General features: G+C 39.5%; 1 protein-coding gene across 2 annotated transcripts in view; it reads right to left on the reverse strand.

The window, feature by feature from the left end:
* kdm4b (lysine (K)-specific demethylase 4B) overlaps positions 1-16,445 on the reverse strand; it is a 52,558-nt gene that overhangs the window by 11,910 nt on the left and 24,203 nt on the right. For both annotated transcript variants that reach the window (XM_062028067.1, XM_062028068.1), the window contains exons 7-14: positions 12,783-12,886; positions 11,949-12,086; positions 6,876-7,072; positions 6,547-6,794; positions 6,221-6,465; positions 5,993-6,113; positions 4,547-4,707; positions 4,107-4,314 (exon numbers count right to left, since the gene is read on the reverse strand). In XM_062028067.1, coding sequence (XP_061884051.1) covers positions 4,107-4,314; positions 4,547-4,707; positions 5,993-6,113; positions 6,221-6,465; positions 6,547-6,794; positions 6,876-7,072; positions 11,949-12,086; positions 12,783-12,886 — 1,422 coding nt within the window. The remainder of the gene's footprint in view (positions 1-4,106; positions 4,315-4,546; positions 4,708-5,992; positions 6,114-6,220; positions 6,466-6,546; positions 6,795-6,875; positions 7,073-11,948; positions 12,087-12,782; positions 12,887-16,445) is intronic.

A 16,445-nucleotide genomic window follows, 5' to 3' on the forward strand; every position in this document is an offset into this window, starting at 1 on the left:
TGCATGAGCTTTATGCGTGGATCAAAGACAGCGTAGAAATACAGAACCTTTCCCAACATTAAATGTTCCTATAAATACCGTTTGCTCTGAAAGTGACTAACGCACATTTCACCCCTGCTGATGCAACCTTTATGTGCGCAGCAACTTTTATAAATGAGGCCCCTAGTCTTTGCCAAAGCCTCACTCCAGCTTTTTGGGGATAATAAGAGCTCAGGGGGCTTGTCTGTTGTGTTTGTGGAATTGCCTGATCCAATACGCTTGTGCTACAATTGTGCTGATTCTCTTTTTAAATAAAAGAATATACACACGTATACTGGTGTTTTACTGTGTATTCAAACTGTATATGCCAAAATGTGGGCAAAGTGTATTTTTGAATGTGAGCTTTGTCACGCTACCACTCACCACTACATTTATGAATGATATGAGATCTACAAGTGGGCGGATTGATTCCAAACATTGATAGCACCGATACCGAGGTGAGTATTGGTATCGGACAGATACTAACATGATGGGATCAAGATTTTTGTTCTAGTTTCCCTTCTATAAATTCAGCAAATCACTCAGAATTCTTCACAGAGTTTGTGTGAGCACAGCGTCTCTCTGTCCTCATGCACAGCGCTCCTTCACCTCTCAGTCAGCTCAATAAGATCCACTAGGCACCTCCCTGCTGTCTGCCAGTCAGCACAGATGGATTGGTGAGATGTCGGAGAGGAAGAGGAGCGCTGTGTGGAGCTATTTTACGGTGTCAGACAGAGACAATGCTAGCTGTGACATATGTAGTAAAGCTATACGATCCCGTGGTAACACTACAAACCTGCACAAGCCCTTAAACGATATACACCCAAAAGTAAATGCTAAGCTGCACAGCAAAAGGAGGGAGGAGGGAGCTCCCCAAACCCAAACTGGACCCCTGGTACAGAGGCAAACGTCACTGACAGAGGCCTTTCAAAAACATAAACAATATCCAGGTAGCAATAAGTGAAAGTTATCTCCAGCATTACCTGTAATTGGTGGTCAGATATGTAATTTAGCAGAGAGATTAAATTACGATCACATATTCATTCAGTTGAAATACATCCTAATTGTTTGACTGGAACTCAGAAATATACACTTTATATTAACATTTCCAGCCTCCCTCAAATCTGAAGTATGAATATAGCAGAAAATAATGACCCTTTTCTTTATCTGTTGAAGGAAGATTAGTATTCCTATTTAGTCTAAACACGGATAAGTTATCGATTATTTTTGTCATTTTTGTAATTGTAACCTAGATGATTCACCAAGAGTCATGGGTATCACAAAAAGCATTGCCGAAATGATTGCAAAGGACTTGCATCTTCTCTCTGCGGTTGAACGGGGTTTTTTAAGAATGTTCATAAATTGCTAATAAATATAATATAATATGTATTTTCTTATTTTAAATTGTTGTCCTGTGTTTTATTATTATCATAATCAATTACTTAAAGGCAAAAGTACAAAAGCATTAAATGATCAGGCATTTTCAATTAAAAAGTATCGGTATCAGCAACACTGGCATGGTAATTACTTGGTATCGGATCAATACCAAATTTTGCAGTATCGCCCACCCTTAATAAGATCATTCCCATCACACTCACGTTTCTCTTAAAGGGTCACATTATGATTTTTTTCATACATTTAAAACAATTCCCTGTGGTCTACATAACATGTAATGGTGGAGCGTTGGTGAAAATTTTGCAATGATTTTGTTTTACAGACTATCTTCAAGCCACTCTGATTGTCTCTTCAGAATGCACTGTTTTATGGGCGGTCTTATTTATGTGCCAAAGCCCTCCTCCAGAGCAAGCCCTCTTTGCCTATGTTTCAACCCCGTCAGGCATGTTGTAGTTTTTTTAGCGCTTTCATATCAAGTCTACTGACAGATATGACATAAGTTAGACTTAGACCAGGGGTCGGCAACCTTTACCACTCAAAGAGCCATTTTGGCAAGTTTCACAAATTAAAGAAAATAATGGGAACCACTAAAAATATATTTAAAATGAAAAACACCGCATACAAAGCTTAAATTGCTTTGTGCTATGTTAACTTGGGGTCTCAGACACACGCACTGGCACGCACCTTAATATGGAAAGTTGATGTTAGTGCGGCCCGCGAGTTTTGAATGAATGGTGCTTGATAGTGTCATACTTGCCAATCCTCTCATTATTTCCGGGAGACTCCCGAATATCAGGGCGTGATGGCACTGCTTTTTGCGCCCTCTACAGTCTGCCCAAACAGTGTACCTGCTCGACCACATGTAGAATGCAGCTTCAGCTTGCTCACGTAAGTGACAGCAAGGCGTACTACTTCAACAGCCACACAGCTTACACTGACGGTAGCCGTACAAAAACAACTTTAACACTGTTACGTTACAAATATGCGCCACACTTTGAACCCACACCAAAAAAGAATGACAAACACATTTCTGGAGAACATCTGCACTGTAACACAACATAAATACAACACAACAAATACCCAGAATCCCATGCAGCCCTAACTCTTCCGCTCAACCGACGCACGGAGGGGGGGAGGGTTGATGTGTGGAGGGGTTTGGTGGTAGCGGGGTGTATAATCTAGACCGGAAGAGTTAGGGCTGCATGGGATTCTGGGTATTGGTTGTGTTGTGTTACACTACCGTCAGTGCAAGCTGTATGGCTGATGAGTAAGTATGCTTTGCTGTCTCCTACGTGTGCAAGTAAAAGCTACATACAACATGTGGCCGGGCTGGCACGCTGTTAGTAAATGCTATAGAGGACAATTACTGCAGTGCATTTAGGGCACGCCCTTTATATAGTAATTAGAGTGAAAATAGGATTATAATTGCCCTTGGAGATTTCTTAGAGAGGCACTGAGTTCCACAAGTCTCCTGGGAAAATCGGGGGGTCGGCAAGTTTGCAGCTGAGCCGCATCAGAGTGGTCAAAGAGCCGCGGGTTGCCGACCCCTGACTTAGACAAACTTTAATGATCCACAAGGGAAATTGTTCAACTGGACCAGGGGTGTCAAACACATTTTGGTTCGTGGGCCACATGGAGAAAAATCTACTCCCAAGTAGGCCGGACTGGTAAAATCACGGCACGATAACTTAAAAATAAAGACAACTTTACATTGTTTTTCTTTGTTTAAAAACAGAACAAGCACATTCTGAAAATGTACAAATCATGTTTTTTTACACTTACATGTTGCGGTTAATAGTATTATATCTTTATTTGTCGTTATTTATACTTTCTGAATAAATTATGTGATAATGTTCATCAGTCAACTCATTGGTGTTAATTTTCAATCTATTAAGATAAAAAAATTAAAGAAAATTTTTGGATGTTATTTATGTAATTTGCTAATTTTTCTCAACTGGTGTACTAACATGTGTTTTTTTTTTTTTGTTTTTTTACAAAGAATTGCTGTTGCGACATCTAGTGGACACACTTAGAACAGCAGTTTCTTTCATAAAAAAAATTCACAACCTCATCCCGTGGGGCAGATAAAACCTGTTTGCGGCCGTACGTTTGACACCACTGAACTATACGCTACTCTTTTAATACAAAAGGCAATAGTGGAAGATTAAAATAGCAAACTCGTGCAAAGCTCTTCGGGTAAACGTCTACCATGCATGGAAATATCTGCTGACGTAACGACAGTAAAGCAAAATACGCCTCTAGAGTCCCAAATTCAAGATGTCTGGTTTGGAAGGCAAGATTGTTTTATACATATCTCTGCCATGCCTCCATGGTTAAATTTCAAATGTTCAGGACTTATGGGGATCCCAAATACATAAACACAGGTACCAACAGGCAAGAAAAGTTGGCTTTACATAAAAGGACCGGTCAGCCAATCGGAAAAATGGTTGTCAGATTGTTTTGTTGTCAACACAGACATTATTGCAAGTAGTATGATTTGATAGACCTCTCAGAATCAAATGTCAATTATGACACATTTGAACTTAATTAAGTACATACTCGCACATGGCTCACTTAAAAGTACTCAAAAGTGCCTGCTACTGTACTTTCTCCATGATGACACAAACGTAAAATCACACAAACAGAAACTGACATATGTATTTTCTCGTGTGTTGGGGGGTTTGAACACTTACTGGCATGAACTTGCATCTTGCATGAAGAGCAACATATTAACACGCTGGTTCCATCTTCCCCAATGTAACGGCTAGTGGGGGGAGGCTCAGTACTGCTCGCCCTGGCACTAAAGCACATCTCTGGGACGATTGGACGAGTTCGATTTCCATGACGGGGGACAGAAGAAACGCGCTGGCGATCATTTGCATTCAAGGGTACGTGGTGTGGCTGAAAGACAAACATGAGGTCACAGTTACACAATATTACAGCACTTTTTCACTAATCAAAATATTGTCTCTAATCTAAGCTCAAATGTCAATGGGACAGATAATTATTTAAACAATGTTTTACTCTAAACTAGATGAAAAAAAGTCCCTATTTACTATGCACTGCTGTAACTACTGTAACGGCCAATAGCGGTGTTACTCCACTTGTGGACTCCTGTAGTGTTTAGTCGTACCTTTGTGTAGGGACAGAAGAGGGAGCAGACAGCACAGTGTGGCTGGAGTACTGCCACGGCGGCATTAAAGGCCTTCTCTGCCAGGAAGTTGGGTGAGCGATTCTGCCACAGGTGCTCCTGTTTCTTCATGCTGCTTTCCAGCGCCATGGGTGAGGTAAGCTCTGAGGGTGATAAATAAGACGCATTTAAAGGGCACATTAAGAATATGAACGTAGTTACAATTGTGGTTGTCTTTTTTTTTTTTAAATAGAAGACTTTTGCAGAGGGTCAAAAATGTGTTATTTAGCTAGGTTCAGCAAGAGAATCATTGTGTTAATGAGTATGGGACAGCTCTTGAAATATGATTGGCTGGTGGACACATTTAGTGCAGGGTTGAACAATCAGCTCTCAAAGGTTGAGAATCAATTTATTAGACCTGAACAGGACACGGGAAGGTATCACCAGGATTCCTTTAAACGCTCCTTTTTCACACACCATCATCCTCACATTCCCCTCATCCTCCATCCATCCTTTTTGGAAAGAAAAGCTTCTAGTTGTGTGCCCGCTTTCAGATTATAAGAGTCTTTGGAAAGCAGGTAATTAATTGGAAGTCATGATCCCCAGTAGGGCTGCACGACTAATTGACATCAAATCAACATTGAGATTTGAATTAGATAAATAACCGCGAGAAGAAGAAAAAAATACACTTTTAAGATGTTCAATATTCATTGAAGTTAAATTTTTTCTTACAGAAAATAGCCAATTTTATTTTTTTGTTTGTATATTTATTTAAGATTAAGTTATTTACCTTCCAATTACAGTACAATGGTAAACAATTCTAAAATAATGAGAAATATAAGTTAATGTATTTTTAAAAGGTTATTTGCATTATATTTATATATTACGATTGCATTACATTATAACCACTGTATAGTTTTTATTGTTATTTCTTCAGTTTAAGAGCATGATGAAGACAAAAGCTTTGAGTCTATCTGCATAAAGCCAAATATTTTTAAGTAGATTATTGCATATAGTTGTAATGTGTGACAGTCTAAAAGTAACATGTCTTCCTTCACTCGTTATTTCTGCAATTTTATGTATATTTATGTATAAAATATAAAAATCGTGAATCGCAATCTCGGAGAGAAAAATCGCAATTAGGTTTTTTTCTCAAAATTGTCCAGCCTAATTCCCCAGATCAATAACTGTCAGTCAAGAAACCAAAACAGGACCTGAATTTATTAGCCACATAGGGAACTTTAGTCTAGTTAGTTTTTCCCACACAAGATTAATAATGAAAATAAGTTATCCTCATTTCAAAATGTGTAGTGGCTGCAACAACAAGGAAACTTATTTTTTTTAAATGCAACAAAAAAAATTCCAAAAGAAAGCGATGTGTGAGGATTAGCAGGAATCACTTAGAAAGTGTTAAAGTCAGCTAACGAACAAGAAAAAAAGACGAGATACCTATAGCACCAGTCGGATCCTGCTTGACCACAGACAAAGGAGACCGGGTCGGTGGCTTGGTGAGGGGGTGACGACGACTCTTCTTAACTTCTGTTGGCATCTTCATCTTGGTGTAGCTTGCCTGACAAACAGAGTTGTTTTCAATGTGACAAACTATTGCATTGTATCATACTACTAATAACCTGGTATTATTTTGACAACCAATACATTCATTAAATTGTAAAATACCATGGTGCAATTTGCTTCCAGTTTGTTGTCTGCTGGGATGTCAACTGGTTTTATCGGTTTCACGTCTACAGGCTTCTTCTCCTCAGTTTGATCTGACGAGGCAGACTTTGAATTTTTCATGGAAGATGCAGCAAATTGTTCAAATGCCGCTTCAAATCCAGTCATGGCAATATCCTTCTGTTTTATATGCATCTTAGTTTCTACATCCTCTGTCACATTGTCAGTCAGGTTCGGTGCCTCAGGGTCTGTCAACAAAAAAAGGGCGAAAAACAGACAGTTTGTTAAAATCTATATTCAAAATAAATTTTAAACCCTCTGTTACTTACCCTCTAGTGCTAAAGTTTGAGCTGCTCTTGAAGCAGCTTCTGCATCCTGGATTTCTTTGAGCTCCATGGCCTCAAGGGTCAACATAGCCTCTCTGGCGAGACGCTCCTCTCGTTCTTGCCTTCGCTGGGCTTCCCGCTCTTCCACCTGACGTTGGTACTCAACAGCATTCAACTCGATGCCCTCTTCCGCCAGTACCTTTACCTCATCCAACTTAAGACGGCGGAACTGTTTCATTTTCTGCATGGCCCTAGGACAGTGAAGAAAGAACCATTAAATCAACATTCATTTCCTGTGTAAAAACTATTAAATTAATAGACATTTTGCTTACTTCCGCAAGAGGTTGGCTCTGAATGTGACGCGTTGCTGTCTCCAGCCCTCCAGTTCTGGGCTATTCAGCTCAGTGACCTTACAGTGGTCCAACACTATGAGGTCTTTGCCCTGTTTCCACATGTTATACCGATCCGGCTGGAGGCAGCGCACAAAAACATCCATAGAAATCTTGACCATATCCTTACGGCAAGAGCACTAGAGAAAAAAGATAAAGAACACATAAAAAGACTGTACTGTACAGTACAATGAAACCCTTTTAACTTTGTCCAACTTATCTCGACAACCAGTCGAAGTCAACCAATTATGGTCCACTCTTCCTTCCATCCATCCATCCATACATTTTCTACCGCTTATTCCCTTTTGGGGTCGCGGGGGGGCGTTGAAGCCTATCTCAACTACAATCGGGCGGAAGGCGGGGTACACCCTGGACAAGTCGCCACCTCATCGCAGGGCCAACACAGATAGACAGACAACATTCACGCTCACATCCACACACTAGGGCCAATTTAGTGTTGCCAATCAACCTATCCCCAGGTGCATGTCTTTGGAAGTGGGAGGAAGCCGGAGCACCCGGAGGAAACCCACGCAGTCACGGGGAGGACATGCAAACTCCACACAGAAAGATCCCGAGCCCGGGATTGAACCCAAGACTACTCAGGACCTTCGTATTGTGAGGCAGATGCACTAACCCCTCTTCCACGTGCTGCCCATTGGTCCACTCTTGTTATTATTAAAAAGTGCCCGCTTAAACATGGTTGACTGCTTTTGTCAACATAAAAATTGAGACCATGCGGGGGGTGTATATTGTAGCATCCCGGAAAAGTTAGTACTGCAAGAGGTTCCGGGTATTTGTTCTGTTGTGTTTATGTTGTGTTACGGTGCGGATGTTCTCCCGAAATGTGTTTGTCATTCTTGTTTGGTGTGGGTTCACAGTGTGGCGCATATTTGTAACAGTGTTAAAGTTGTTTATACGGCCACCCTCAGTGTGACCTGTATGGCTGTTGACCAAGTATGCCTTGCATTCACTTGTATGTGTGAAAAGCCTTAGATATTATGTGACTGGGCCGACACGCAAAGGCAGTGCCTTTAAGGTTTATTGGCGCTCTGTACTTCTCCCTACGTCCGTGTACACAGCGGCGTTTTAAAAAGTCATAAATTGTACTTTTTGAAACAGATACCGATAATTTCTGACATTACATTTTAAAGCATTTATCGACATCTCTAATAATGATTTTCGTTTAGTCAGACTTCAAACCTTTGCTACTGCATGTTAATATTGGCTTCAAACACAAATACACAATAAAACATTTTACACACAAGCTGATGCGCCAACACTTGCATATTCCACCAAAAACGTTGTCTTCTAAACGGTCTTCTTCATAAAGACAAGCGAAAGAAAGTAAAAAGAGCACAAGTAAAGCCAAACATCGCGTGCCACGGCATCTTCAAAGTAAACAAACATTTGTCCCATCTGCCTTACGTCACTGCCGGAAAACGGCGAGAGAGGATGCCGTAGCGCACACTTGCCAACCCTCCCGGATTTTCCGGGAGACTCCCGGATTTTCCGGGAGACTCCCGGAATTCAGCACCTCTCCCGAAAACCTCCCGGAAGAAATTTTCTCCCGAAAATCTCCCGGAATTCAGTCGGAGCTGGAGGGGGCGCGGCCTCCAGCTCCATGCGGACCTGAGTGGGGACAGCGGCGACAGTCTGTTTTCACGTCCGCTTTCCCACGATATAAACAGCGTGCCTGCCCAATCACGTTATAACTGTAGAATGATCGAGGGCGAGTTCTTGGTTTCTTATGTGGGTTTATTGTTAGGCAGTTTCATTAACGTCCTCCCAGCGCGGTAACAACACACAACAACAGCAGTCACGTTTTCGTCTACCGTAAAGCAGTTTGTCTGCCGTAAACAGCAATGTTGTGACACTCTTAAACAGGACAATACTGCCATCTACTGGATAGCCCCCGGAACACTGAAATTCAAGTATTTATTTTATTTATATGTATAATAAAATAAATATATATATATATATATATATACATACACATATATATATATATATATATAGCTAGAATTCACTGAAAGTCAAGTATTTCATACATACATACATACATACATACATACATACATATATATATACACACACACACACACACACATATATATATATACATATATATATATATATATATATATATATATATATATATATATATATATATATATACACATATATATATATATATATATATATATATATATATATATATATATATATATATATATATATATATATATATATATATGAAATATATATGAAATACTCGAGTTGGTGAATTCTAGCTGTAAATATACTCCTCCCCTCTTAACCACGCCCCCGCCCCACCCCCGGTCTGCAGCAACGTTTATGAATGAGGCCGGTAGTGGGTGAAAAATATTGGGTTGGTACAAAAATAATATTATAATCATACCTATTGCGAGTACAGCCCATTTAATAATCAGTTACATAAACATGCATACAATGGCGAGAAGAACAGGCAGAACAGTCAAATGACAGCGAAATGAAATGACAGAAAGAGATTAAACCAAGATGGGGGATGAGAGCTCGATGAAAATATTTTGTTTTCTGGCATGTTGTATTAAATTCAAGTTGTATCATTCCCTGAGATGTGTGGAGGGCCATGTGTTCAATTACTGAAAACACAATGGCCTGTTCTCTCTAGCAATACAATATCCAACTTACATAGCATTTAGACACCACTTGACTGACACAAACATTAAAGTAAAGATGTTGATAGAACAGTATTTGGTGAGGCATAAAAAGGCAAATGAACATTTTCTACATTCATTTAGTAAAAAATAAAAATGTTAAAATTCCGAGCTTTCTGCTTCTCCACACAAAAATGTCAGTCTTCCAGCACTCAGAAGTTGGCATTTTTGAAAGGCTATATAAGCAGCCTCCATATGATTTGCCCCACTCTAGACGTTTCACATTGGTATGAAAAATATGTACAGAAAACTTATTTTGACTTAATAAATTCATAAAAGGCACTGATAATCTTCCATAAAAGAATATAATTGGTATGCGAATGTGAAACTAATTAGTCGTTTTCTGAATTGTACCAATAAGTTTATCACAGCCTGTGAACCGGGAAAGTCATCCGTTGAGATGAACAGCAACGGCAATGAAAGGTCACATCTCCAGCAAGCCGAAAATTTAAAAAAATGTGGTCCTCAAGACAACATGGTTCATTGGAGGCGATCTCAGTGAAAGTTTTAATTCAGAAGCTACAAATTAAAATAGCTTTGAGTCAAATTTGTAATATACGGAATTCAATGTGCCAAAGGCAGCCTTTGGCCTGTAACGTATTTATGAGCCTCCAAAGTGTGCTTTTTATTATTACTATTACACATTTCACCTTTCCCATAATGAGAGTATTAAAAGCAAAGCAAAGTCACAGGTTTCTGATGTGAGACTGAAAGTCTGTATCAGAGCGCATAGGACAAATCATCTGACAGATTTAAAATTGTCTTTATCTTAAAGCAAATGTTGCTTTTTTGGTTTTCCTATTGCCTGGTGCTGTGTTATTTTGTCACAACAATCAACATGACCAAATAACATCTATTGGGAAGGAAACTAGATAGTGAAGTGATGCAATGTAGACAAAGTGGATTATGACAGCAGCTCATTAATTTCATCATCGCCATCATCTTCTGTGTGCGTAAGAGGCAAACTAAGATCAAAAACTCCTGAAAGTAATGCTGCTTGGATGAATGGTTTTGGTGGGATTATTACTTGAAGCTTACAACTCTACTGTATGTCATTCCAATATAAAGCAATTAGTTTTCTTGTAGATCTCAATTGTACAGTGTTATTTATTGAATAAATTGATTAAAAAATGCTTTGATTTGTATTTTGATGCTTAGATGATTCGTTTCCATCCATCCATTTTCTACTGCTTGTCCCTTTCGGGGTAAAGGGGGGTGCTGGAGCCTCTCTCAGCTGCATTCGGGCAGTAGGCGGGGTACACCCTGGACAAGTCGCCACCTCATCACAGGGCGTTTAATGAGTACAATACGCAAACATTGTTTCCGCAAGACTGCTCTAACTGAGCACACATAAGAGCAGTGCACCTATTGGTAATGCAGCTCACATTGGGAGTGATGTGGTGTGGTGTGCGAGTGTGTTAGTGTGGCGGAACCAGCGGAGTGCCGAGCGAGATGGCTCAAAGACAAACAACCACAAGGTGTAAAAAGGGGGAAAGGGCCCAAAGAAGAACTGAAAAAGACAGACATTGTGTTAAAATGTTTGCACTGTCAAACGGAGCTGGCTTTTCACAATAGCACTACATTAACGATGCAGCACATTACCAGAAAGCATCCTGCATAGAAACAATGTAAACGTATGTTTGACTTGCATAACATAACATAACAGATGTTAAACACATGAAGCAAGTGAGGACATGTTAGCATCTACAAAGCATATATGTTAATGCTAACAAGTTGTTTGTCCAAATATTAAACACCAGTCCTCCAATTAATAAATTTTCAAATGTGTATGTGTGAAATTGTTGAATAAAATGTCACTCAATTTATTATACTTGATCAGAAAGTATTTTTGTTTAGTTTGGCTATTTATTATCTATTACCTGTTTCTTTTAAATATAGGTATTGTATAATTATGCTACCATTGGTAAAGTGCAATTACAATGTTATGTGCATTTATAAACAGACTAAAGGTCAATAAAAAAATTAAAAAATTCAATTATTTTCCTTAAAAGATGCGTAGAGGCTAGAAAGTTTGTTTTAGTCGGTTATTCAATTAATCAAACAAATTATTTAATAGATTCCTCAATTACAACAAACAATGGATAGCTGAAGCCCTAGTGCATTCATTTATCTATACTGCGATATCTAAAAGCTGCTGTTGGAGTGTTAAGATCTGCAATAAAGTTTAAAAAGTGCGAAAATTATGTTTAGTCCATGCCTGGTCCATTCTATGCCTAACTGCCAAAAGGAAAAGAGGCTGTATGCATCAATAGATGATTGATATGAAAGACCACCTTACCTGAGTAGCCATTTTGCCGTAGTCGACCCAGCGCAGAGTGGCAAAGTTTGTTGATTCTGCACAGTTGAAGCCATGATTGAAGCCGGCGTGGTAACCATAAGGAAAGGTTATCATGAATTCCCCTTCATTTTGAGTAACCTGTTCGAACAATAGAAATGTATTCAGTTTTCTCAAATGACCATTTACCCTGATGAACACATTATTTTAGCCATGGTAAAAATGGATGGCAAACTAAACAGTAAAAACGTTTTAGTGGCTCTGCCTTACATGACCACTTTCTTCCCATGAGTGACATGTTCAGATTTTTTTCTGTTATACTGAGACATACTTTATAATGCCATGCTCCAAAACACAGGTCCTATGTAAGTGATCATCATCTCTGTGAAGACTGGATCTAGGCAACTGAGAGAGACAAGTCAAGCCAGGCAAGGTGACATTAGATATAGAAATAGCTTACAGTGGTTTTCAGATATCAAAATGCAACTTCCTGCATTTGTCAGATTGCAGGAAAGTTCTATTTCAACACATATAGGCCATCTTCAATGCTGTAATGATGTCCTATGAGAGTGAGTGATAACATCGGAAAAATGTGAAGGTCTATGTGAGTGTGTGTTCGTGAGTGTGCTAGTGTGTAGATCAATGTCCTGTGAACAGTGAGGGCACAGTGACATTTTTGCTAATTCAATACAAAAGCATTGGACTAGGAGTCGGAAGAAGTATAGAGAGAACTCTGGGAACTTACTGACAGTCGTCAGACAAAAGAAACCGCTCAGAAAACCCCAACGTGATAAATATGATGAACGTCACTATCAAGTTTTGCGGGTTGCTACTCACCCTGTCAAAGGGAATGCCATATTTCTTCAGGATGGATGGGGATATCAAAGTCATCTTGTGGCGAAGAAAGGCATCACACCCCTGGGAACTACCAGGGAAGAAGCCTGCAAGGGTAACAAGTAATTAGATGAATCTATAAAAACTAGATTCCCAGTGGTCATATTTAAACATCCTACAATGAGGATCATATTCCTGAGTGCTTATGGAAATTAAAAGTCGCCGTGCTTTTGTGAGATATTGTGTAGCTTCTTGTGTCTCATGCTGCCACCATTTGGTCATGTCAGGACAGCATTATTTAAAAAAAATAGCAACATTGTTCTGCACCACTCACTTGGGCTAGAGCAGGGAGGTCAAACATGCGGCCCGTGGGCCGGATCAGGCCCGCGAACAGGTTCAATCCGGCCCGCGAGATGAGTTTGCCAAGTGTAAAATTGAGCTGCATTTTTAAAGAAACTGCTGTTCTAAATGTGTCCACTGGGTGTCGCAATAGCATTTCTACTATACAAGGAAAATGGGTTATACTGGCTGCGACTCCTCCCCCTCAACCCAACGTAAAACAAACAGGAGTACAATAAACAATTGGTAATCCCACTTTAAATACTGCATGAGCACTGCACATTAATATGGTTATATGAAAATGATTGTCTTCTTTGCAAATTTTAAGAAATTGAACAGTGGAAATCACAAATGAGGTATTCGATACATAGAAGCGTTTTTATAGGTAAAATTCCCCCCAAAAATGCAATTCCCCTTTAAGGACCGGGCAGTTGCGCGTTTAGGGGATGAATGAGTGGTCCCGAACGCATTATTTTCCCAAACAAATGTTCCTTCTCACATTGACAGCATTTCACTCACATTTATGTCAATTTTTGTGATATTCTGCATTTAACAGCGGATTTCGTTATATTGGCCAGTTCTGTGAGTCCGTCCGCTGTTATGTCAACGCGAAAATCAGATGCCTTAATTTTTCGTTTAGTTAAGTGATTATTGATTAGGCACACTAGCTATGTGCCAAATAAGTAGCAACCATGGTAAGATCCCAAACTTCTAGTAGACATGCCCTTTTTCTACTTATTCGCTCCTCATCCTTTTTACCGTTACTACATATTCATGATAGTGAGAAGCCATAATCGAAATCTAAATCAAAATTTGGTTAATTGTCTAGCTCTATCACACACTTGAGTTTAAAATGTCTCACGTATAATTTCATCTCCTTGCAAGGTCAGTGGAGTGCTCCTTCCTACCCAAAAAAACCTTTTATATGACAGTAACCAACAAACAATGCATCTATTGTTGTTTTGTTCTTTTTACACCATGCAGCAAGGGATAAAGAAACAGTCCCTCAATTGTCTCAATAGCTTCCTACTTGTTCGAGATGGCAAGGGTGAATAATGGGCTGACAGTCAGACTATTGAAGCCAATTAAAAGACCAAGATTTTTCTGTTGGTCAAAACTAACCACAACCATTGTGTCCTATCTCTGCACCTATGCTCCCCATTTCCAACAACTGTGTCCAAAAAAACAACACCAACACAGAGTATGTTGACTTGAGGATTGGAGGAGAGTAGACAAACGCCTGCCATTGTGGCAAAAGTCAAAAGAAGGGTTTGCAAGTAACAAGACCATTGTCACAGCCCCAGTAGGCATTCCCACGACACTCATAACTGTCTTTTTAGGACCTCGTAATCAGTTTGACAGCCAGAGATGACGATGGTTTTTCATAGGTCAGCAGGTGCTTGTTAAATAATGTTAGTGCTTCTTTCCTGACACTTTGCACACCCACTGCCAGCTGCTTAGAAAGCAGATGGCTACAATTGGCCTCGGCCAAAAGACTCATTGCCAATATCAGGACTGATAAAGTCCCCATGTATATACATTTTATAGGCTCTATGAGATCTTCTGTGGACTGAATTTGCATACATTTACAAATGTTGTCCATGTGACAGAAACATGTATTACAATATTCCGCCCATCGCAATAGTCTTAAATAGAGCTGTCTTCAAATAGTCAAAGATTCAATGATTCCGAGAAAGCTGATTTGACAATCAACCTTGCAGTCGAATTTGCGGACTTTAACCCTCTTCTTCCTTAAATATAAAAAAGATTACTTTTTACAGAGTAAGAAATTAATCTTAGTTTCACCTGTCTCTTCAAACTTCCTCCGAGCGGTCATTGCTTCCTGGTGACGTCCCATGTCTAAAAAACAGATGGCCGTCTTTTGACCTCCCACATCTCTAACCATAACAAAAATCTACCGTATTTTTCGCAGTATAAGTCGCACCGGAGTATAAGTCGCACCTGCCGAAAATGCATAATAAAGAAGGAAAAAAACATATATATGTCGCACTGGAGCCCGGCCTAACTATGAAAAAAACTGACTTAATAGTCCGAAAAATACAGTATTTGTCTGAACACGATAATATTTTATTAATTGTGCTCGGAAGATGTTTTTACATGGCGGATGTGAAAGAGGCTCATTTGGACGCTATGCTGTCGACAAGGAGCTCGCAGAGCCAAACATCGCTCCTCTGGCCGACTGAAATCCTACCAAGTGCTAGCCTCAGGCACGTACACAAAATGTCGCAACATGAAGACGCGCAGAAACCTACACATGTCACAACATGGAGTACACAGAACAGCTCAATTTCAAAATGAAATGTAAAACAAAGGTAGCGAACAGAAGAAAAAATCAATAACTAAATAACGTGACAACGTCGGACAAGCCTATCTTAGCTGCATTCGGGCGGAAGGCGGGGTACACCCCGGACAATTTGCCACCTCATCGCAGGTGAATACCCCATATTGACAATGTAAACATTTTTTATTTGCAAATCTATTAAAAACATTTTTTTAAGTATTCACAGTCTTTTCTCAATACTTGGTTGAAGCACCTTTGGCACCAATTACAGCCTCAAGTCATTTCAAATACGATGCCACAAGCTTGGCACACCTATCTTTGGGCAGTTTCGCCCATTCCTCTTTGCAGCACCTCTCAAGCTCCATCAGGTTGGATGGGATGGGTTGGCTTTCATCCAGGATGTCTCTGTAGGATCGTATTCAAAAAGACTTGAGGCTGTAGTTGCTGTCAAAGGTGCATCAAAAAAGTATTGAGCAAAGGCTGTAAATACTTGTGTGAATTGGATTTTTTTTAGTTTTAAAATGTTATAACATTTGCAAGTTAAAATATTAATAAAAATACAACTTTTCACATTGTCGTCATGGGGTAATGTCTGTAGAATTGGGATGACAAAAAAGTATATATTCCATTTTGGAATAAGGTTGTAACTTGTAACATAACAAAATGTGGAAAAAGTGAAGCGCTGTAAATACTTTCCGGATGCACTGTAGGACAGAAACTCCCTAAATGTAGAAGGATAACAATACCAAAGTTAGACCACTTAAAACAAAGTCTGCCATGGCCTAATGATGGAAAAAAACACTCCAGAAGTCACAATATCCGATAATTGACAACAGCATGACTGAGTCAAATGCAGTACAAAAGCTAATCCCCAGAGATCGGAATACACATACAAAGAGGAAAACTGATGTGTGGATAAAAACGAAAGGCAAAGACTGTTTCTTTCTAAGTCCTTTTTAAAATTGTGTGACATCTTTCAGGTGGACATTTGACTACAATAAGTTAGAATGAATACGAGATTAATA

Source organism: Entelurus aequoreus, linkage group LG19 (assembly GCF_033978785.1).
Source record: "Entelurus aequoreus isolate RoL-2023_Sb linkage group LG19, RoL_Eaeq_v1.1, whole genome shotgun sequence".
NCBI lineage: Eukaryota > Metazoa > Chordata > Actinopteri > Syngnathiformes > Syngnathidae > Entelurus > Entelurus aequoreus.